Genomic DNA, 24605 nt, shown 5'->3' with positions numbered 1-24605 from the left:
CTTGACCTCACTGAAATGTATATGAAATAGATGTTTGGTTGCAAATATTTTTTAACAATTGTGATTTTTTTAAAAGTACACTTAATATCTGTTCTTATCTACTAAAGAGGATTTTACTGTGGCATTCACAAAGTTCTGATTTGGACATTGAAAACTTGATGTGCTCGAATGAACTTAACCCAAAAATCAGAATGACAAGAATTTCTCAGTGGCTATTCCTTCTTGCGCTTTTACATCACTTAAGCTTTTCCATTGCTTGCCAGAGGAAATGAAATGTTTATTGTGCAGGCCTGGGGTCATTTGAAGAGCTTTAAAAAAAAAAGGCAAAGCTTTCCCCTTTTTCTCTTCAAACTTGGCATCCTGCTTTGGCATGAGAGAAGCAGGAGCCAGAGGCAGCGTCACAGCAAAGGAGGACAGGGAGTTAAGGAGCCCCAAAAAAGGGGGGTTAGAAGAGTTAAGGCTGGTGACACACTTGGGGTCCTGCCAATGTCCTCTATGGGGATGTTACAAACCTCAAACAAGCCAATCTACACAAACGGGGCAAGTCATAAAACAGCAGGGAAAAACTCAGTGACAAACTTTCCCTTTAAAGGTTTTAACAGAAGCAATTCGTGTTTACTTTGGAGCTTGCTTTGATGAACAAAATTCCATACTTTTTAAAAAAAATGCAACATAAAATGTAAAAATAAATCCTAAATCTTGATAGTTGACAACAATGATGGAAAAGCCTCAACTTGTGATCTTTAATACAAAGGAGCATTCACTTTGGCCCTGCTGGAGGTGGCAGATCATGTCCCAGTCCCTAGGAGGACGCTATACCACTGCGTTGACAGGACACGGGGTCATATGGCCCATTAATCGTCTCTATAGGAAAATTTTCCAATTTCCTGCAGTGACTGCAGCCACGGTGAGTCGGATAAAATCTCACTATCGGAACCATCTGAAAGTGATTTCCTGGCACAGCCACCAGGCTTGAACAGTTTTTCTTTTAAGGACAGTTTTAAGGTAATAGCTGTTTTTTGGGGGGTGTAGGTGAGCAAAAGGTAATGCGAATAACGGCAAACAAAAACAAAAAAAGACTTGTTTTGCCAATTGATTGACAAAATGTATTTAAATAAGTTCCCAGATGTTCCAACCAAAATGAACTTAAAGAGTGTAAAAAATGTATCTAAAAATAATTATCTTAATCTTTTTTTACATTATAAAATATTGGTTTGTCTGTTAATCAATTTTCCTTCAATGTATTTTAAAGGGAATTTTTAATGCATACATAAATGTTTTATTCGTAAAATTCCATTTGTTTTACTACTTTTGATTAAACCTTTTATATATGTGGCAATGTAAAATTTGAATTTAACATAAACCAAGAATGTCTTGATGTAGCCATTTGATAATATAACTCTAAAAAAAGTCATAGAAGGAAGATAAAATTTACATTTTTCTGCCTTAAAGAGAAGATAGTTATTTGTAACCTGCTAAAACACCCTTAGAATTATCTGCTGTTGTTTAGAAAATACCAGAATATCATTCAGATATGCAGAAACAAATTTGATGAACATATTCCTCAGGATGTGACCAGATACTTATAAGGTCAACATGGCGTGTTGAAAGACATCATCCACTCATCACCCTCCAGAATCCTGATCAGGATGATGCGCGCTCCTGAAGTCCAACTTGGTGAAGACGGTGGCAACCACTTAAATGTGAAGGTGATGATCTGCATTTTTGAGTATTTCTTTATTCAAATTATGATGGATCAGGAGCAGATAAAAACACATTTTTAAAATAAAAATAAAAAAAATCTCAGTTGCGATGCAGAAAATGAGATGAGCAGGCCAAAGTCTCCTGATTCATCCTAAAACATCCACTTTCAAACAAAGCAATCCATTAAAATTTTAATTTTTATCATCTGAACTAGCATCTAACTCAAAACTGTATGGCTGAATCGCTCCAATACTGCTCGCCATTTTTGTTGCACTGGTAATGTTAGCTTAGAGTTGTGAGGGGCTGTAAGGCTACAGTCACATATCTCAAAATGGCTCAGTAGGCATCCTAAATGAGCGTATTTCAGCAAATTGAGCTGCACAGTGGCGTGTGTAAGCGGGAGGTAGTAGTCTCATTTTGACTGTGGAGATTTTAAGAAAAAGTTAAAGTTTTCTCTAAAAGTTGACATCAATCAACATCAGTCATTTTGAGGTCGCACAGTTGCAGTAGCATTACATAACAGGGTGACAGCTGCGCTACCACAGGTCATTGGAAGCTGGAATCGTCGAGTGGAAGCAGCTCTGACCGACCGATGTGTAGATTAAAAGCGAGCTGTTCTGCACACCTGACGGCTGCCTGACTACGCCACAGATTTTCCAAAAAATCAGGCGCCGGCATGAAATCTCAAAGATTCTGTCAATGCCTCCCCATAGCATAGTGGCGGTTGTATTTGTGACAGTAGGAGGAGAGTGTAAACAAAGGGATAATGGGATATCAGTAGAGGGTTATTTCCACACCAACAGTCCCACCCACAACTGGGAAGCAAATTTTTAATGAATTCCTGCCGTTCTGCAGAAACTATGTCCTAAAAATGACAGAGTTTTTTTTAATATTGCCAAAAACTTTGTTATCATAATTAAAAGACCTCTGGGAACAATTTTTACAAAAGATACAAAATTAAGTCGAAGTGGAACTTTAACCCTTTAAACGTTGGAGATGTTGCTGGTGAAATTAAACAACATTACTTTGACCACCGTTCACACAATCAACATGAATCAGCTGATATGACGTGGAGAAAAGTGTTTTTTTATTAGTTTTGTACTGTTATCCGCCACTTTACGAGCATTAAGTTCTGTGTTGTACATCAGTGCTTTTCTCCACTTTAGAATCTGCTGGAATTATGTAAAATGTGTTAATGGTTGACAAAAATAATAATTGTCAAAAAAACAGGAGCTACAGCTCTGGTGCAAAGCGGTTAAAGCAAGTGAAGGGTGTCAAATCAAGATCAGAACACCAGTTTTGGTCAGCTACTTCAATCTGTGACCAAATGTTACACTGTAATGAGTAAAAACTACCACAGTCTAACTCTGGAGTAGAAACGGGCTTTAAAACATGATCATAATGACCAAATTTAAGACTCTAAATTTGGTCACAGATTGACAAACCTTAAAACAAAGACTTATTTAGACTCTGAAAAGTGTCATTCAAATGTCATTCTCCATCAAGCAATTGAAACAAAAGTGTCAGTGTGCCAGGAGAGGAGGAAGGTGGAAGAAAAAGTAGTTTAAAAGTGAAAGGCTATCTGTTTGAAGAGATCTATGGATTTGGGGAGTAATACTTCCTGACTCATTTCAAACCATGACTAACGGTTGGAGGTCCATTTCAAATGTTTGGCGCTGCACTACTTTTCTCCACAGTTGTTTATAATAAACATATTTTTGAGTTTCTGTTGAACTCAAGTCAGAACATTTAAAAAGAAACTCATTAAGAGCCATTTTAAATTTTCCCTTTTTTTATGTTTTTTAACAAACATGCAAGCTGAAGATGGAGAAACACTGAAGCTGGTGTAGAACCCGGATCCATGAGGGGAGTGGATACAGCATCATAATGACCAAGGCAAATATTTGTCTAGTTCATACTCTGAAAGCATAATGAAGTCCTTTTACAGAAGGCATCACTGGAATCTGGACTCTGATTTGATGCCAGAAAGAGCAGGTTTCACTGGACCCTGCTGTTTCTACTTAGCCTCTCCTGGTCTCTGGTGGCCTGATGCCAATTCAAAGCAGAGTGTTCAGAATGAGAATGAATTACAGCTCTGTTTGACAGATGACAAGTACAGAATGAAAAACTGGAACTGGATTTAATCAGGGTATGAACTGTCAACCAAGTTGGATTTTCATTAATTGCATAATAGCTTGCCTAGAATTTAAAGAAGAGGTTCTCCTGCTGAATTCACTGCACATCAGGTTTGGAAGAAGGAACTTCGAAGGTAAAATTTCCTAGCAACCGATCCAGCCAATTTTTTCTGACACATATTTACAGTATGAGTCCTTCTTCATGCTGTTTGTGCAAACAGGTGTGGACTAATTTAATAAAATATCGGAGCCAAAACCTTCTTTGGTTGGCGGAAAATCAAGCCAGAAATGGAAAAGTTACCTCTGCTGCTCCCCATTTACAAAGTGCAACTTATTTTCTTTTCACAAGCTAATAAAAAAAACACAACTTCTGTTATTTTTATTATTATTAGGTTTTTCTTCTGAAACGTGGTATCCAACCGCTTATATTTCTGACAGGTGTTTCTCTTTAAGCATTTAGACGTTGTATAACTGATTTGGTTTGGGGGTTTCTGACTTTTCCGTTCATTGCTAATAACAAAATGTATTGTATTTTGATTAAGTCACAATAAAAGCATCACAATCTAGTATACTTTTCTATTTTTGTTTTTTAGTTGCCATGTTTGCATCCATTTTACCTCCTACCTCCTTTTGGTTTTCTTTACTAGTTCAAGCTAATTTATTTAATAAGGGGGAACATTTTTAAAATGAGAGATTTTTAGGCTTTAATTTGGATTTGAGTTGATCCAAGTGTCGTAGTAGGTCCTGAAGATCACAGATAAGTTCATCTCTAAAGCACAAACTCTTATTTAGACTGACTGGCCAATTTAGTGACTTATCTAAACACTAATCGTTCCCAGTGGTCTTTTAATTATGATTGTGCTGTTTATTGCTAAAATTTGAAGACAAAAAAATATTTTGTGGGACATAATTTCTGCATAGCGGCAGTAGGTAATTAGAAATTCCCCTCTGAGTTGTGGGCAGGATTGTTGACATGAAAGATATGCCAACATTACCCATCATCCATCTATTTACATGCTCTCCTGCTAGCTTATAGCCTCTCACACCTCCCACCTGATGACCAATATTTGGAGCTATCCCGCTGTACAGTTTTGATTTAGGTGCCATTTTAAACAATGGAGACAAATATGTTCATGAATCTAGCTTGCTGTAGTAACTGGTGTTACATTAAAAGCTTTTTTAAGCTAACGGCATAAAAAACAAGCCGCTAAATGGCTCGCCAGAATTAACTGGACTGTACCAGACTAGACAGTGTAAACAAGGCTATAGAAAGCCAAAAGAGTCCAAGGAAATAAATATTATTGTTTCAATGGAAAATTTGCAGAGGATGGGGCTCAATTTTTAAGCGCATTGATGGAAAAATGCTTCATTTTTCAACTTTTCCTTTCTGATAATTCTTCTGGTCATTTTTTTTAAGCTTTTAAAAGCTTATAAATGAAAATAACATTTATGGTCATTGCCACTTATCATCATTCTCTACTGTAAAGTCAAACTGGAGGGATTGCTTACATAACAAGCCACCTAGTGGTTGGCTCCAGTTATTGGGCTGGCCTGGCTCCAGTTATTTTTAAACTTTCCTCAGACAGGAACGCTGTCTTTTACCAGCATAGTGGTGATAAAATATTGCCAACACAGACTAAATGTACACAGTGAGTTTTATCTCCATGTTTCACACTTCAGTAACAGCAGTTCTTGTGTGCGACTGGCCATGCAGGCCAACCTGGTCGGCAAAGCTGCCCCCAGAAGAGTTTTCTCTCCCAGTAAGTTATTCTGGTGTTGTTATGAGAACTCAACATGGTCATTGTGGTTGTGGTTCTGTTTTCAGGGTGGCTGTCCTCTCTGGTGTGCCAGCGCTGGAAATGCTTGCGGTAAAGGACTGGCAGGGAGCGAGAGGCGGAAAAGACGGACAGATTTGGAGAACTGAATGAAAAGCAGGGAGAGATGAAGACAGATTGTTGTTTTAGGTTGGAATAAAGAGAGAAATGAAATTGAAGTGATAGCAGATCAAAGATGAAGATAGGCACGCACAAAAGGCTCTGGGACCGTTTGTTTGACCACTTTCTGCCCGCAGTGCATCACCAAACCATGCCCACACAGGAAAGAGACAGAACCTGGAACACAAACAAATGGACTGAATCACCTGCAAAGGAAAAACACAAACCACAGTCCACATATACACACATGCAGGAGCGCATTCAAGGACTCACACATCCATGCATCCCCTGCATGAACAGTCTTCTTGTTCTCAGTGGAGCTGGAAGAGTCAGCACTGACTGGTTAAACGCCACCACCTCCGTAACCTCTGCTACTGCCCGCCATGAAGACACACCTACACTGAGATGACTCCATTTACAGCCTATTTATTTGTAGTGTGACAAGATGTTGTTGCAGAAAACGACTTAGCATCTTCCCCTTTGAAATGAGTCTTTATGTTATAGCCATACACATTTTATTTTTAATATTTCTTAAAACCTATACGTCAATCAAACTCAATGGTTATGTAAAACAGTAAATACATATAAATCAGAGTTGTGAACACCCAACCAAGTCCGGCCTCCAATTTCTTTAATTTTTAGTCTGTAAAACACTGTATTGGCTGTTTATGTGTTTGTACAGTACTTTGCTCGCCATAAACACTGATATCCAAACAGGCTGTGTTGCTGTTACCCTCGACGCTCATCAAAGAACAGTCTTGTGTCCTCACTAGGCCCAGGCTGCAATTTGGGCTCAAGGCGTGGCCCGGCACCCTTTGGGCTGTGTCCGCCCTGCGCACCAGTAATGACCCCTTCCCTATGGGGAGCGTTTGATCTGGGCTGCCTGTGTGCTTCGACGGGACCTATTTCTGGAGCGTGGGGGGGATAAAGGGAGCTTTCAGACTTGGTGCCAATGACCATAATTAAGCAGCTTTAAGGGGTGGCAGTGAGCGTGCTAGCAAGCACGCAGTTTGTAATTTGCAAGATGGGTGCAGAGTAGCTGTGGCTCATTGGAAGTGCATGGGAGGGTTGGGTGGCACCCAGCGCTGAAACACAGGGCACAGCATGTGTCAGGCGGACTGTAAAGAGCATGTTAATTACTTGCGTCTATTATCACCCACCCTGGAGGCTGGCTCACCAACTGCATGGGGTCAGAATGAGGTAAAATTACCATATCTTAAGTCAATGGTGTCATTCAAGGTGCAGTGGCAGAGTAAGAAAAAAACAAAGCAGTTGGGCTTGGATGGGTCAAAATTGGCCAAACTGGGCAAGAAAGGCCAGAAAAATTGTCCAACATTCAATGCTGGTGAGTGCTCCAAGAAATACCACGTCTCTAACAATAACTACTCTTTTCAGGGCAGAAAAATCTAGAAATTTCGCTATTTCTATAATATCCTCAATACATTATATTTACTTTATTTTTTTGCAATTTATGCTTCTTCTACAAATGTGTTTTTCTTAGACTAGAGTCCACCCTATCCTCATTTTAAAGACCCACTGTGATCATCCTTTGTTCTATTTTAAAACTGTTCCCATTGGTCTTTTATTCATGGTAATGCAACTTTTAGCTAAAATCAAGAAAACTGTCACATTTTTTAGGCCAATTTCTAGTCGCTCTGCAGAAATTGGCTTCTGAGTTGTTGGCGCAAAGCAACCTCGCCCCCTTTCCTTTCCCCTTTGCAAAGAGCTCAGTGTTTACGCGCTCTCCTGCTAGCTTACACCTCCTACCTAACATTACCTGTACAAACTGGAGCTATCTAGCTGCACAGTTTTAGGCCAGATGCCAGCTCAGACAGAATAAACGAAGACGTACATGGATCTATTTGTCCACAAGTGGATGCATCAGATTGACGGAGCTCCTGTTCTAACGTAACAAATACAATGTTTTACATTTTTTTTCTCTTGTGTTCCTAATTCACAATGATTTGAACAAATAAAAACTCAGAAAAGCAAATTTGAGTTTAATTGACTTTATTCTCCATCGTCAGAAAACACCACAGAAACATAAAATAAACTACAATTTTCATAAGAGTTCATTTAAGTTTGCAGCTTCCAAACAGCTTTTCTTATGAGAAAATGAACTCTGATGTGGACCAAACGGTGCACCTACAGACTTGAACTCTACAAGTTTCCTAGTTTGTTGTTTGTCCACTGATATTTGTACCACCACTGAGAAAATTTGACTTCATTTGAGTTCTTCTAATCTCAGAAATGATCAAAATGATCTATTAAAAGTGTTTAAACCACAAATTAAACCAATCTGCTAAATATACTTGACTTAATTTGGAAAATTGTGAGAATTATGGTGGGACGAGGCCCAAGTGTTGGTGTTTGTTTCTCAGAAATGCACACAAATTGCACTGACATTCCCAGTGAGGCGTTGGGGATCTGGCTGAGTTTAGCTTTGAGAGTTATTTGCCTAAAGCTGAAGACAGCGGGGCAGGAAAAATACTGGGTAATTGGTACCTCTGTAAGAGTCTTTGTCTGCCTCTTTTTGCATCTGGCCATGACCCTGTTAATAGAGACTGCATCAGGTACCTTCTCCACATGCATCTTCAGTCACTTGCATCATGAAGCAATTTAGATGGATGTTGAGTAAATCTCCTCTTAATATTTTTGACTTTTCCCCCTCACAAGTTAAGAACTAATGCACATGTTTTGCATTTTGCAAACACAATCTGCTTGTTAAACACATAGCATCATTCTCTTTTATGTGTTGTGTTGCACAGCTTGTAGTCAGGGCCATGTGGCCACCCCCTGGAGAAGGAGTGCAGTTGCTCCACACAACCGCTGGGCTTGTAACTTGACACCTGGCTGCGCGCTGCAGCCACCACCGCTTTACCCGCAGAAAACCTATTTAAAAAGGAAAGGGATGAGTCCAGCGCTCCTGACTCCGTTATCCGCCTCCGAACAACCCAGCTCTCGCTCCGGGCTGCGCGTCCCTCGATCTGGATCGGCATTGATGAATGAAACGCCAGGGAATATTCAGCTTTCAGTTGCGCAGGGAGACTCTGTCACACCAGCCGCCGAGAAGGAATTTATGTCGGGCTTGACAGGCTGCTCAACATGAGTTTTCCCCTCGGGAACTTCATCGGAAGGTTGTCAAATGCGTAAAACGGGGACGCTCGCCTTCCCCTCTGCTTCCAAAGGAGTCACGCTGTGATTAACGGATCAGGTTTTTGACTGCCAGGACAAATGAATACAAATGAATTTAGGCACCCGAAGGAGAGATTGCAGAACCTCTCGTTTTGGCACAAAGTAAGTGACATTTCTTTAAGAATACGCATGTTTTGGGTGGAAGTTGATGCGTCCATGTGCTTACCTGCGCTGTGCCGGCTGGCTGTGCTCCAGCTCTGTGCAGGAGGGATGCCCACTATACTCTGGATTATTTTTGATCATTTATTGTTCTAAAATAAATCAATTTGTACAATTGTATCTGAAATGTGTTGCGCAAAAATGCACGTTTTTACTGCGCGTAAATAATCCATGCATGTTCTCACCTTTAGGACTTTAATATTTACTAAACTGACTCAAAAACTACAAAAATATGGCTTTTATTTGGACCCATAAAGTTTCACGACGTCCCTATTAGTGGCTATTACTCGTTTGACATATTTTGTTGGGATGCACTCCACTTTTTCCACTTTTACGCAGCCGCTTTTACGCACACTCATTAAAAAAGGATGAGTGCCTTGATGGAAAAGTGCTGTTAAAAGTGGACACGCTTAAGATTTTCATTCATGAAAACATCTGTTGAAGTTGGTTTTGTTGATCTGCAGCTGATTGACGCGAGAGTTTGCACGGATCTGGAGTCAGGTGCTGCATCCTTGCATGCTCTGCAAGCCAGGAGTTCATTCATTCTAGATCCGTGCAATTAGGGAAACTCCGCATGTCTATCTAACTAACTAATTTGGCAAGAAAGTGGGAATTTCAGTAGATTATTAAAAAAAAATAGCGATAATAGATCCAGACTGGGGAGTCTGAATCAGCGTCCTTCATGACTCACCAAGCTGATTACTCAGACAGAAAACAAAGGATGACTTTTAGACACTTTGTTGCACAGACAATAAGCCCCAAAAGTGCAGCAGCTGCCTTGCTAAAGTTAGATTTGTATGGATTGTTAGGCTTTACCTGGAAGGTTGCAGGCAGGAGTTATTCATCTTACAACCACTAGGCGTCGCTCTTTGAGTCTAGTTTGGCAAAGTCTGGTCTGTAAGTTGGTTGCAACTTTTTTATGCATGACTAAGACCAATTTTCTTACCTCTACTGCATGTTTTAAATCATATTTAACAATGTGTAATGCTTGATAATGAGCCATAGGATATTACTACAAAGTAAAAAGTTTGTTTATAACAGACGGAGCAGATGATGACCATGTGAGAGGGCCACCTGTCTTTGCAGATCAGTCAGAAATATTATACTGTGTTTGATAGGGGATCCCTATGCAGCTGACTGTAATAATATTTAGCAAAGCCCGATGATTTAGAGATTAGAGATGGAATTTTTTGGAGAAGGGTTGTTTCTGTCCATTCAGCTTAGAACTGAACATCCTCCTTGTTGCTTCAAAGCAAAAAAGAAGAAGCCCAATCTGTCAGGTGCACCTCAAATACGCCACAGCGAAAATCTAAACAAGCTACTGTGACCTTTTAGTATGAAAAACCAACGAAAACTGTGCCGTTACCCAGGAAACTTGCTCGAGTTTCCGTTGATGTAAACAGCCCGAGGAGCAGAACAAGTCAGTTAACTGCAGCAAAGAAGAAAAAAAAAATGCTGCATTCATGACTCATTTTAGGGGTTCGGATCTCCCCCCGCAGCCGATAAGACACTGAATCAGACTGTAATCAGCTTGGAGTCTGGGAGATCTGTGCATGCAGCTACACACAGGCACACATCCTGTGTAACCACAGCCAGCTGTGTGTGCAGATGACTGTGATGAAGCTTTATTAGCATCTTGGAGTTGGAAAAGCAGGAGGGCCAGACTACACAAATATACTGTGTGTTGCTCTTACAAAATCATGATCATTTAAAGGCTGGAGCTCTTTGTAGAATCCACAGAGACAGGCGCCTTATTGTTGAGCCTGATTCAGGTAAATATACAGGTCTCCTCACAAAAGTGGCCTTTTGGCTGCATTTATATGGAAGACTGTTTGTCTGCTTCTGTGGCCCTTAAGACCCAGCTGTTATACACATTTCCTCCTCCAACGTGTGTGACCATGCGTGCCTGGATGACCCACAGCAGTAAACAGTGGTTCCACTGCCTGTCACCAGATCTCGCTCCCCTGCTGGGCTCTAAATCTGCATAGCAGGCCAGTCTCTTTAAGATCTGCTGCACACCTGGACGTGTTGAGGGGTTTTTTTTTTTCATTTGACTTCTTTCTGTGTTTGTGCTTCTCTTGTTGCTGGATGGAGAGTTAGCGGTTAAGTGTGGCACAACTTTGCAAGCGTGTTGGGGGTTTCAGAGGGGCTTTAAGTGCTTCTGCAGAATCCAGACTCCATTTGTTTGTTCTTGTCAGGAGGTTTCATTACAAAGTGTTTGGCTTGTATCCACAATTAGGTGTAAGTTTAATGATTTCAAGATGATTGCTGGCTCATTTATGGAGTTTTTTGTGTTTAAAGAAGCACACAAACAAATAGTTTGAAAGATAAAAACATATTTTTTTCTATAATTTAGGCCAAAGTTTAAACCAATTGTTAGCAAGCATCACTCAACACTTACATAGTATATTATTTAGGAAATGCTTGATTAATAGACATTTATAATGTTCCTTTTTACAGTTTGTAGCTTTATCAGAACAGATTTGAACATTTTAACACTTTTCTCTGTTTTTCCCACAGGAGAGCCCTATTGCTCTGCACACTTTTATATTGTACTTGTTACCTAGGACGTGCACAAGTACACTCTGAAGGTAAGAATTCCACTTCTTTAAACTTCCTCTTGTCTTTCAGTTTCTCTTTTTGAACTTATAAAGGAAAAAAAACACAAAAACGTGTCATTTTATTACTTTTATTTTTAGCTCAACTACGTAGACTAACTTTTGTGAGTAGTGGTTGCTATGGCATCACATTTTTAGCACTACAAATTGAATGATGATCAGATAGTAGACATTACAGTTCAAAACTCATGGGTCACTTTCGTTCTTTATAGGATTTGTCTGACAGATTTGTCCTGTCAGACTAATCCTTTTAAGCTTTTCTTGGACTAAATGATTCCCAAGAGACTGTTGAGATTCATGGAATCACATCACAAGCAACACAAAATTGGGCAGAGAAATGTAAAACCCTAAAAGACTCACAGATTTTGGGGGTCCAACACTGTTTCTCGCTTTATTTATAATAAACATAAAACATTTAAAGCCTGGGTAGACAGCTACAGTATAAAAAAACACATAAATCAAACAGGAGCTACACAATCCAAGTGTCACAGATACTCAAAAACGAAGAGGAAAAGTAAACCGAGTGTGGGCTTGAGTCTCTTGATGCAAGATGATGATGTCATCATTAAAGGACATCTGAAAATCCTAAAACAGCTACTCCACCACTTTGATGTTACAAGTTGCCTTCATGGATGCTGGAAGTGGTTCCAGTCATGGGTGGCAAAATGGGATTAAAAAAAAAAAAAGTTAGATTGTAGTGTTATAGCATTTTGAAAGAACCATCTTACTTTTACTGATATTAAATTATAAATAAATATTTGTTTGGTTCTGAGCAGTTGTTCTAAAATGAAAAAAAAAATCTTCAAAAAAATCAACTATAAGTATGCGTTTTTTCAATTCATATCAGATGGATACTGAGTCCATCAAACTGTGAAATTTCCACATCCAGCTAATCAACAAGTAGTGGCAAATCTTGAAAACCAGAGTTCTCTCTTTTTTGCATATCTATTAGATTAAACAAATGCATCTCGTCTTCCAAGTTGCCAACTGAAGCTTCATCCATAATTTGATTTAACTTGAGTCAAGCGGGTTTGAAAGATATGCTGCAACCTTTATGGCATTCCATTCTGATCATAAAGATTTCTTTCATTAACTGATGTCATGCAAAAAAACAAAACGGATGCTCGATCTGGGAGCTTAGTCACGTCAGTTCTACTTCATGGGGAGTTTTGTTCCTCATCCAGAGAACCTCTTAGTCTGCATTAAAGTTGGTGAGGAGGCAGGCTTTATAGCTTTCAGATGGTTATAAAGTTAACAAGTATAATTTAGACCCAAGAAGTTCCTTGGATGAGGAACGAAACTTTTCAAGTCCGTTTGACCTGAATAAGCTTACAAGATAACTCCATTTGGACCACGGAGAACCTTCATGAACAAACTACTGGTACATGTTAGAGGCTGTGATACTCTCAAACACCAGACAAATGTATGATACAACACTTTTTATCTGTTGTGCACTAGAATGATAGTTACTAGTTAGGTGGTAAAGAATTAAGTTAAATTAAATTTAGGGATTTATGCCAACAAATTGGTTCAAACCCAAGACTCTAAATATAAGCCCACTACCCCTGATTGATATACAGTATTATGGGTTGGTTTAAGTCATCAAATGTTTCCAAAACTCCAAAAACAGAAGATCGATTGACCATGAGGGGATGGTAGAGCTCAGAAGTGTGACAACTATGGTGGCTTTAACTCTAGGTAACAGGTATGGATGACTTCAGTGAATCAATTATGTATTGTTTCTTGAGAAACATAAATTGGAAAGTAAGCATTCCAACCCATTTGTGATACAATGGTTCACACTTGATGTTTAGCACATGTACACAACATAAGTCAGGTTCATCACCTGTGATTTCTGCTCTCTGTACCATTTTTTGTAGCACCTGCAGGTATTCATATTTACTTCAAAAGCTCCATTTCAGATCTTGCTAAAATGTGTTTTTTTTTTTGCATTATTTGCATCATAATTAAGAATACAATACAATACAATAGAATGGAGCTTTATTGATTCCACAAGGTGAAATGTGATTGGTTTCAGTACAACCTGGAACACAGTTCAAGGTTGACTGCAGATTAGCAGGGTTCATAATGCAGCAGCAGTTTAGTGTTTTATCAAAAATCAAAATTCAAAATGTTATTTGTCACATGCATAGACAGTATGATTTACAATGAAGTGATTTGAATGACAATAGTCACAGGTGCCTTTTAAAAATATTAAATGAATTGTCAAAATGACTTTAAATGTTTGCATTCCAATCCTGCTTGTAGAAAAATGAATATCTCAACATGAACTCGTCATACAAGTCATGGCCAATCTAACATGTATCACCTGAGTGTGAATCTCTGACTTAATCCTGTACAGTAGTTCCAGAGCGAGGACTTTGTGGACTTTGTGTCGGCACTCCCTCGGTGACTCCTCACAGAGCTATGAGCAGCACTCATATGTTTGCCTCACATCTGTCCAGATACAGGCTGTAAAACCACAACCTGATATACAGTATGCCCCAGTAATAGTACAAGATGTATATGAATAAAGACAGCCTATGTATGTGCATAACTTCATGTAATGTATGCCCCTCTCTCAGAAAAGACCACACAGAGAAGAATTCCCTTTTCATGAGAATTGAATACACCAAGTGTGAGCCGTGTTTTTGTTTTATAAAGCCCTGATGTATTAGGACAAGATGCAGACTTTCAGGTTTTTACTGTACATGGAAAGTACATACAGAACTGGGGCTGTATAAAAGAGAAGTTGGTGTTCAGACCAAATTTTTGAGGGTTTTTCTGCAAAACAAGAAAGTTCTGAAATTACAGTGTATTTTTATGAAGAATTGAAAAGAAGTTTCACAGGGAAGCAATTATACTCTTTTTTTTTAAACTGTCCATTCAATTATCTATTTCCAACTCCAACAGTGTGGATGCTTTTATGCAACGTGGAAACAAGAATTTTTTTCGTTGAAAGCCTCCACTGTTTAAATGCTGCAAATAAATATTAGGACATTCCGTCGCTCTTCTTCTTTCTAAACCCGTGTCCTCATTAGACCAACGGGAGTCACTGCAGGTCAGAACGAGTCCAGAGACAATATAGATGGTGAGAGGCCTATAGGTGACAGGTCACTGAGAGGATGAGAGCTGGGATAGCTGAGCACTGAGGGTGAAAGCTGAGCCAAGGGCTGGGAATCAGGTTCTGGCTGCAAGAGGGAAGGTGTTGTACTTATGTCCTCAGAATAGCCAAAATGGTGCAATTTGAGAAATTAAGTACTTTTTAGATTAAATTTTTTTATGGTTTTCATTCATTTGTTTTCCTAACCTGCTATATCCCCTTGGAGATGCTGGAGCCTGTCCCAGCTACTGTTGGGCAAAGGCGGGTTACACCCTGAACAGGTCTTCCGTCCATTGTAGGACACAATCTCTCCCTCACACAGTCACATATGCTCACTTTAAAGTAACCAATCAACCTATGAAGGATGCATGGGGAGAACATGCAAACTTCATATAGAAATTTCCCTGCAGGGATTTGAACCAGTGCCTTCTCACTGTGAGGCAAAAGTGCTTCCCTACTACGGTGTTCATAAAAATACAAGCTTGTATAGAGTCATGCTCCTTATTCGGCTTCCTAACCTTCATAATTAGCAACTAGTCTTCTTTCAAACAAAGTATTTATTGTTTTATGGAAACAAATTAAATAAAAATTCAAATCACTGTGATAGTGGAATTTACTTCTAAATTAATCTCATAAGCAATAATAATACTCCTTTTTTAGTGATGGAATGTGAGAAATTTAGTGTACTTACTGGCGTGAAATAATGGGATGCCTCTGACAGTACATGAGGTCATTAGGGAGTATAAAAAATAGCATTTCATCTTTCTATCGTCTGTATTTGATGGTTTAAAGGTCAAGCTGTGACCCTGATTGAGTGTTTCGGCTTTGACTCCCTTCTGTTATCACCAACAGTTTTTGTTTCTTAAAGCACTGGCAGATCATCACCCTTTGACAGAATGCTAAAGCGAGTCAAACCTTTCTTTTTTCTACATCACTTTGCATTTTCTTACAAGCTGGAACTCCATAAAAATAAGCAAATAAAGAAATAAAATGAAAACCGTCCCTTATAATTTTTGTTCTGCTGTTTTTTTTATAATTCATTCTTAAGCACTATATTTACCTTTTTTTTTTTGTTACAATATTATTCCAAGACAATGAGTGCACCTCTTGCGCAATTTCCTTGTTTGACAGTATTAAATAGGTTTTTTTAATGTTGACAATGATAATGTAGATTAAATGCTCTTTCCAAATGATAAAAACTTTCTTTGTTGCCGTAACTTGCATTTTTCTTTCTCTCTCAGATGTGGACATCCTCCAAAAATTGGGGCTTAAAGGAGAGAAGCCATCACGCTCTGCGCCAGCAGGGGTCATTCCATTTAAATCTGGGGTCATCCTTAATCAGCAGGCGCACATTGAGGCTCCACTGCGCTCAGTCATCCCAGCAGGGGTTTGGCCCAAGTTGGCACTGGTCCTGAGTGTACGGTCGCATCGAGTGAACAATGCTTTCCTCTTCACTCTGCTTTCGGGCAACAAAAAGCTCCTTCTTGGCCTGCAGCTTGTACCGGGCAGTCTCGTCCTACACGCAGGACCAAACACATCAGTGGCTCTGCAGTACGAGCCCCATGATGGCCAGTGGCACCAACTGGCTTTGGGAATTAATGGACAGAACGTGACTCTATATGCCTCCTGCGGAGAGCAGAGTATTCAGGCGGACTTTGGGTGGGATGGTGAGGAAGGACTCACTTCACAGCTTGAGGGTTCCTTTCTGCTCGGGCGGACAATCCAGCAGCAGGCGTCAGCGCATTTTGAAGGAGCCATTTGCCAGTTTGACCTGGTACCTTCTGCACAGGCAGCTCACAATTACTGCAGGTACATTAAGAAACAGTGCAGGGAAGCTGACACATACAGGCCTAACCTCTCCCCTTTGCTGCCTGTACTACCAAGAAGGACAAACATCTCAGCTACTGCTGCAACCCCCAAGCGCAGTGGTCTACCGACTGCCAGGAAGCCCACGGGGTTTAGCCTTGCCAAGAGTGTTGCTGCTGCCGCCTCAGCTGTTAGATATGTGCCTCCCTCACAAGCCAAAAAGCCAAATCATGGGATTGTTTCCACTCCTCAGTCTGTAACGATGATGCCAGTCACAGCTCAGCTTGGTTTGGTTGCTCCATCCCCCAGTATCAAGACTGTAACTGTAACAATGCCATTACGGACAACAGCTGCGCCAACAAAGCCACCATCCCCCAAACCCGCAACGTCTAAAGTTCAAAAGCAAAAGTCCCCTAAGCCTACACCCCCTTCTAAGAACTCTTCCAAAAAGACAAACACAGTAACGGACCGCAACAAGAAGCCTACTGTTCCTACCAACACCAAGAAACTTACTGTTGCTACCAATACCAAGAAACCTACGGTTCCATCCAAAACCAACAAGAAACCTACAGTTCCCAACAACACCAAGAAACCTACAGTTCCCACCAACACCAAGAAACTTACTGCTCCTAACAACACCAACAAGAAACCCCTAAAGATAAATCCTAATTATGTCTTACTTGATCAAGCTCCTGTCACCAAGAAGCCTTCACCAACAGCAGGAAAGAAAACGTCTCCCAAGCCTAAACCAACAACTTCCAAACCCAAAACACCCAAACCCAAAACTTCCAAACCCAAATCGAATTCTGTCAAAGACGTCACTCCTACACCAGCATCATCCAAAGTTAACCCCACGAAATCCCCAGCCTCCAAAACGACCACTGCTAAAACCTCAAAGCCATTTTCCAAGCAGAATACCAACACAACAAAGCATAACAAAGTTACCAAACCTGGAGTCAGTCCACGCCCTACCAAGACCTCATTCAACATAGTCACGCCTCCTGCCACTGATGGCTTTTTTAGCTGGGAGGTGCCACCTACGCTGTATCCAATGCTGGCAGGACCTAGAGGACCTAAGGGGCTGAAAGGAGAACGAGGGCTGTCGGTAAGAAGTCTGGAATGGTCATTGAAACTGTTGATTTTTAAAAGCCACAGAAGCATCACATTATTTTGTCCTTGATATATGTTAAAATGAAACCAAGGAAGCAGAAGGGAATACCAATCTGTACTGATCTATGTCGACAATGTCAAATGGAATTCAAATAAAAAAGTATTAGACCAGACATGAGGGACTTCAAAGGTAAATAGGTCAAAGTTATTGCCTCCTTTCCTTCACTGGATAGTAGTCCTTCTGTTCCTCCCATCTTTCCTCCATCCTTGGTTCATTCAACCCTCCAGACTGGGAGTTACGTGTCAAGTCTGACGCCTTGCCGTCTCTCCACCAGATTCCTCTGTTGGAGAGTATTAGTTGAGGTCACCTGGCCCCTTTGCTAAGCAAGGTCAAGGGTCAATCCAGTCAGTAAACTTTTAGTCTCCTATTGCAGGTGCAAAGGTAAAGCAATGGCTTAAGTTTGAGCCTTAGAACCAGAACAATCATTTCATCTTTATAATTTTTTTTCAATTTCATTATTCGGGGGTGTGTCTCATCACTACTGTCCGCTTCAATTTAATTTACCATCTTTTACCTGAAACTTTATAAATCCTAACTAAGATCTCTACATCTCTGATTTGTGTCTGCTTGTTTTACAAGATTCCTTTTTCTATTTTGAAATTTATAGTTTCCTGCTGTAAACTGAAAAATGTCCAGAACATTTCTCACAACTGCACCTTGATTCTTTAAAAAATATATGGGTTTTAAAATGTAAAGATGAAAACCTCTGTAGCTTTTTGAGGATTTGCAACCTTGACTCTGGCTATAAATGTTATTATAGCAACTGGATGGCTCAGATGACTGAGTGTAGGACTGGCAAAAAGGAAGAATACATGATAAAACTCCCAACGTTGAGAATTGAGGACTCTTTCTACTGCTACAATACATTAAATTAGTGCATCTCTGTATGATTTATTAATAAAAAACAAAGACATTTTGTGTACTCAAGTAAGGAAACAGGCTTAAACTCACTGATCTGTTCATAAAATGCAAGATAGGCTTATTTCTGCTCCAAGCATCACCATTGTACAGCAGTGACAGCTGAAGTGTAATCAACACTTCAGTTCGTAACAGTAACTCGTGCTTCAATTGTGCAAAACGTGGACTCTTGCTGCCAAGAGAAACACCCAGTTCACACACAGACACGCAGCAATTAACCTTCCCTGCTGCCTATAACCCGATTCCCTTTGGGTTCGCTTCCACTGCATATCTGGAAGCAATTTGGATCAAATATTTTGACGTATAGCTGATAAAACTTGACTTTATGCATGGGGAGATTATGCAAACCTGCAGAATGAGTTTTGAAATGCTTTTAGAAATTAAACAAAACAAAGAAACTCAAGTGGTTTTTAAAACAGAAGGACTGTGAAAGAACTTTCTCATGGAAACTATATGGAAGTTGCTCCTTTTATCACTGAAATAAGCCATCACAATGAAGCCATGGGCACATGAATTCATGAAATAAACAACTTCCAAGCCTGTTGACTTCAGAAAGCAACACTTTTTTGTTAGTTCAACAAAAAAAAGAAAGAAAGTACAAACAAGAGCCAAGAAAGAAGGTGGGAAGAAGTGTGAAAACAGGCAGGAGTGAGTGCTGATGCAAACAGGTCTATAGACCACCATAGAGCACGCCACCTGCAACAATTGCGGTGGCCTCAACCAGGGAGGCAACTGCCAAGGACAGCACAATGGAGCAATTACAATTTCCAGAAGGATATAAACCAGATCCCAGACAGAACTGGCAAATACAGGAAGCAGCCATGAGCACGGAAGCCTTTAGTCGCAGATTTTGCTTAATTTTCTAACCAAGTTGTCTTGGTTTTAAATGTTTTCCATAACATTCTTGTGTTTCTGTAATCAGAGATCTCAATTTGACAGTTAAATAGATATTTATTAGTGAGATTTTGAGTGAACAAATCATTTTGGGAATGCTTGTTTCCTCACTAGAAAGCCAAAAAAAGCCACAAACATTAAATTTTCTTTGGCGTTATTTTTTCTTGCCCACCCCCGTTTTTTAATTAAAAGAAAACAAATGAGCACCAGCCTAACAAAAAGAAAAAAGAAAAAGCACACAGGGGCATTGACTGGCGCAGGAAATGACCAGTTATTTCTAGTGTTCTTGCAGTTTCCTGTCGCAAAGGCAGAGATCTTTTTTTGATGGATAAGCCTGAGCTCTCATCACCGTCAGATGGAAGTACTTCAGAAGGAAAGGGGGTCCCTTTTTACCCAGCGAACCAGCCACATGTGGTGTGAGGGGTTCACTGTAAACACAGAGCGAATCTAAATGACCTGATGGTTTCGGCTGATATGACTTGGAGATTGTTTGGGTGTTAAGAAAGATCAGTTGTGTGGTTGTTCAGCTTGCATCACCGGCTGCATAATCTCTCTCCAGGGACTGCCGGGACCCCCAGGGAAGCCAGGGCTGCCAGGCAAGAGAGGTCCTCGGGTAAGATTTTTTAAACAATCTCTGCAAAAATATTAAAGTGCTTTCATTTCTGACTACTGTTCATTGTTGTTTAGTTTGACCCCGGCAGTTTATTGTGGTAACATTCCCAAAAATGCAAATATTTAGGCTCAGTGAAGATTTATGTGTGCTGGGTTTGTGCGTTTGCTGCTCGCACCGACAAACTTGTTGACTGAGCGTTCGTGCACAAATAGTCATAATGAAAAAAGTCGACAATGTCAGGTTATGTGTTGCAGCCTAAAAGACCTGGCCTGTTTTATGAAGGCCCACTGCGGGCTACCGCATCACTTCAAACCCCCTTCCATCACCCAGCTGATGCACACAAACGCCTTCATATATTCACAAAGTTTTCCTATGCACGGGGATTGACCATACTCGGCACAGAGCTGCGAGGGCTGACCTCCCACCCCAAAGCATAAACAGGAAAGCTCCTATAAAGAGCGCCTTTCAAAAGGCTGCCTGTGCTACAGGATGCCTAATAAAAACACAGTAAACAGAAAGAGAACACATGGCTTCACTGGACTTTCTTCTCCTGACTGAGCTGTTGCAGCGGGCTGCACCAACACATCAGAGGAATCTCGCTGCCGGCTAATGAAAGGCTCCTTTTTCCATGGCAGTTAAACAGATATGGTCTCATTCAGAGGTCTTCTTTCAGGAATTCTCCTTTGCTTCCTCTGTTTCTGGTCGACTCTGACATATGGACTCAAGCGGGCGTAATACTGACCGGTATGGTTGTGTATCGTATGTGCAGGTCACTGTTTTAATTGTTGAATAAATAGTTAAAATGCACAATTTCTCTTGACTCCTTGAGATCCAATAATTTTTATAAATTTTTTATTGGAGTTGCCATCAAAATATTCTTATAATATATTATCTTATATACACATTTTAACATCAGATTTAACCTTTAGTTTTGACTCCCCTCCTCAAACCTGGAAGATATCAATGTTATCATAAGTGTCAATTGGTAAACAAACCCCACACATTTTTTTATGTTGTCACGGTGATACAGTAAATTTATGACGATGACATCATTTAACTCTTACTGCTCCTCCTTTATATGAATTAAGATAAGCGGTTTCAGCATTATCCAGATGGATTTTCTCTGCTTACGGGAGGAAATAGCAAAATTATGCACATTTTTTTTCACATTTTTTATTATTATATTCTTAGATTTCTTATGTAAACATTTTTTTTTGGTTTATGAAGGCATTTAAAGCTTAAGTATTTTAAAAGAAATAAAAAAATAACATTTTACATAACTTTTGAGTTTGTTAAAGTCCCTTATAGATCTCATCTCTTAGCTTGTTGCACAATATCTAACATTAAATGGATTTTTGTGATCTTTATTTCTTTATAAAGTGCCTTAACACAATTAAAATTAAACAAAAAGCTGAACATTAAAAGCTAAACATAAGAAAAAAAATGTTTAAAACAAATGTAATAAACAAGTGAATAAAAAAAGAAAAAAAAAGAAAGCTTAAAACGCAATAAAAACTTAAATTGCAAAATAACAAAGCAAAATCTCATGTTTGACTGATTGCTTGAGCCGAGTTTGTTTAAACATGTAAATATTAGGGCTGTGATTAATCAAAACGATTTAATATGTTCATATTTATTAACACTAATTAATTACACCTCGCGAAGAAACAGTTCTTCGTTTTGCTACGGCAGTTCAGGCTCCCCCGGTGTGAGTTCTGCTAAAAAGAGGGGCTAAAGTTTAAAGCTGTTAAATAAACCGGCTCTATATGGAACATGAAAAAAATACAAGTTGCTTGTTGTTGAGATTCCTCAGCATTTTGCATCAACTTATCACCTCTGATTTACATGCCGGTGGCTTTGACATGGCCTGTGTTTGCCCCAGAAAACCAGCTGTTGAAGTGCCAGAGGCATTGATGGTGGAAGTGGTTGGCTTTAGAAAACAAACACAACATTAAAAGAAAAAGTATTTTTAACAAAAAAGTCTGAACTTTGTCAGAGATAAAAAGGAAGGGTTTTGAAAACCTGTCACCAGACGACCTCACACGTTTTATTGAAGCACATATAGAGGAGGGTATACAGTCTGATTCCACCGAGACTGTTAATGACCTCCCCATATTAAGAGTGAGGCCGGTTATGGAGGCTTCCTGTAAACAAAAGCATTTATCAAGCTCAACTGCTGCTGTCATGTGCTAACATAGGCATGCACACGTTCACACGTATGTGCATAAATGTTCTTCCCTCTGCCAGAAGGATGTGTGGTTCGAATTTGGGGGCAATTTTTACCACAACAAGGAAATAATCATCTCCTGATCCGGAGTTTAGCCTGAGGATGTCAGTGGTGTTTCCACTCCCGATGCACAAGAGGAGAGCTGGTCGCAGCACCGGCTGACCTGGCCTTGAAGGTCTGTGTGATGACACACAGAGCGCCATTGAGCCCCCGAAGCACCAACCATGAACCTTGACCTCTGATCCCGCACATGCGAGTGTGAGATGTCGTGGCTGCGGCAACGGATGTCTGCCCAGAAGCTTTATCTAGGCGTCCGTGAATAGCCGGGTCTGGCGCAAAAATGGCGGCGGCGGCGGCGGTGGGAGGGTGTGAGGGGAAAATGTGGAAGCATCATGAGTGAACAGGCCTGTATCTGTCTGACAACCGGCTGCATCCATTCGACTGGAGCCTCTCGGGTCAATGGGGTCTTTGTCTAAGGGAAAAAAATCTCTGTCACCCATCTTTCCTCATGCTGCCCCTCCACAATGCTCCTCTGTCACTAAACAAATTTCTCCCACCTTGCCTCACCTGTGCAAACTACCATGTAGGATGCTCTAAAAAGTAAAATCTAGACATAGAAACGGCTTCAAACAACTTTTTTTAAGTGTTAGGTCGTTATGGAAACATTTAGTGGCATATCTGCCTTTTAAAGTCCTTATTATCCCTAAGAGCCTTGTCTTTGTGTAGGCCTCTGCTCTGGAAAATAACTCAGGATCATATAAATCACACATCGTTTTCTAATTCTAAACATCTGAGATCCCCTTTAATACGACATTTTTAAATATTTGGCTTAGAATTTGTCCTTGACTGGGAGCTTTTATTGTTGTAAAGCCTTGGATTACTTAGTGTTGCCCTTTTCAAACACTCTGGTCACTGGATGATGTATGAAGCTGTAAAAGTATTGGCACAATTCATCAACCCGTCTGCTTCTGGTATTGGGACTTTTTTTATTGTATTTTATGTGACATTAGGCTGCAAATTCCACTCACGTCCTTCAACAATCGCAACTTCTCAGGCTCTAATGGAGAGTGAAATATTTTACCGGCAAAGAAAAGCCTCCTTTTAGTGCGTGTGCGTGCTAACAAGAATCTGTAATTACAGCTACGTCCAGTCGTTTCACACGCTCTCGTAATCTAAGCTCAGTTCATCAAATGTTACCCCATTAACTCTCATTTGGCAAAGCATCAAACAGAATCTCTTTTATCTTTAATTCAGCTACTGGGTTTATATTTGAAGCATCTTTTACGAGCTAGCATCGAAGGCCAGACGACGTTTGAAGCACGCCCCGTTAAAAGTTTTTTATTATTATTTTCTGTGTGGGAAAGAAACCCTAGTTCTGATGGATCCGGATTTAAAACGAACAACTGGCGTGTGTTGTCTTCTATGGGGTGGTGTTTGAAAATTATACACACGAAGATATTTATACCACAGAGATGGAATCAGAAGATGAAGTATCGGTGGCTGTCATCTGCAGCGCTGAGGATTTGTATGCCACAGAGGCCACAATAACGCCAGAGGCTTTGCATTTTTATTTGCCATCCCATCAAGCTGTGCGCGCCCCACCCTGACCCCCTGTAATTAGACACCTGTTGCGAGAGAAATGGACATGAAGGGACCAGAGAATGAGAAAAAGTGTCGGTGCCAGCCTGCGCCTACCAGCATCCAGCCCAACCTGTGGTGAGCCACAGAGTTGCTTTAGAAACATATAATTCAACCATGTCTTGTTTGTTTAAGTTTATTTAGGGCTAAAACTGTACCCGCTGACCAATCTCTTTATAAAACCAGCTGTAATCGAGCTGAGAGTGAAAGAGGAAATGTTTAGGAGTCAAAGTCTGTAAAAACGAAGAATCCTTGGAACGAAAATGCCTTGATTGTAAACCATAATTATACGTCATATATTTTTGTGAACAGAAATCAAGCACAATCTTGGATTCAGTTAAGCAAATTTGGTTGCAAACTCAAACGATTTTTTATTTCCTCCCAATTGGATAATAGTTTTCCCTCAAAAGATGCTGAGTTTTGAGCTATAAAATCTTCCTAATTTGTCACAACCACCTCAATGGAACTCACTGACCCAGTTCTTAAAGCA

At 40.0% G+C, this 24605-nt stretch overlaps 1 protein-coding gene across 1 annotated transcript in view; it reads left to right on the top strand.

Moving 5' to 3' along the window:
* Positions 1-8611: 8611 nt before the first annotated feature.
* The window catches only part of LOC112163358 (collagen alpha-1(XXVII) chain A), a gene marked incomplete in the record, with an annotated part of 69567 nt that continues 53573 nt past the window's right edge, over positions 8612-24605 (top strand). The window contains 4 exon segments of the mRNA XM_024299720.2: positions 8612-9070; positions 11648-11718; positions 16090-17759; positions 20197-20250. Of these exon segments, the coding sequence (XP_024155488.1) occupies positions 9018-9070; positions 11648-11718; positions 16090-17759; positions 20197-20250 (1848 nt within the window).

The sequence above is a fragment of the Oryzias melastigma genome, linkage group LG12, assembly GCF_002922805.2.
Source record: "Oryzias melastigma strain HK-1 linkage group LG12, ASM292280v2, whole genome shotgun sequence".
Taxonomy (NCBI): Eukaryota; Metazoa; Chordata; class Actinopteri; order Beloniformes; family Adrianichthyidae; genus Oryzias; species Oryzias melastigma.
The sequence above is the reverse complement of the archived record's forward strand: the minus strand, read 5'-3'. Positions and strand labels throughout refer to the sequence as shown.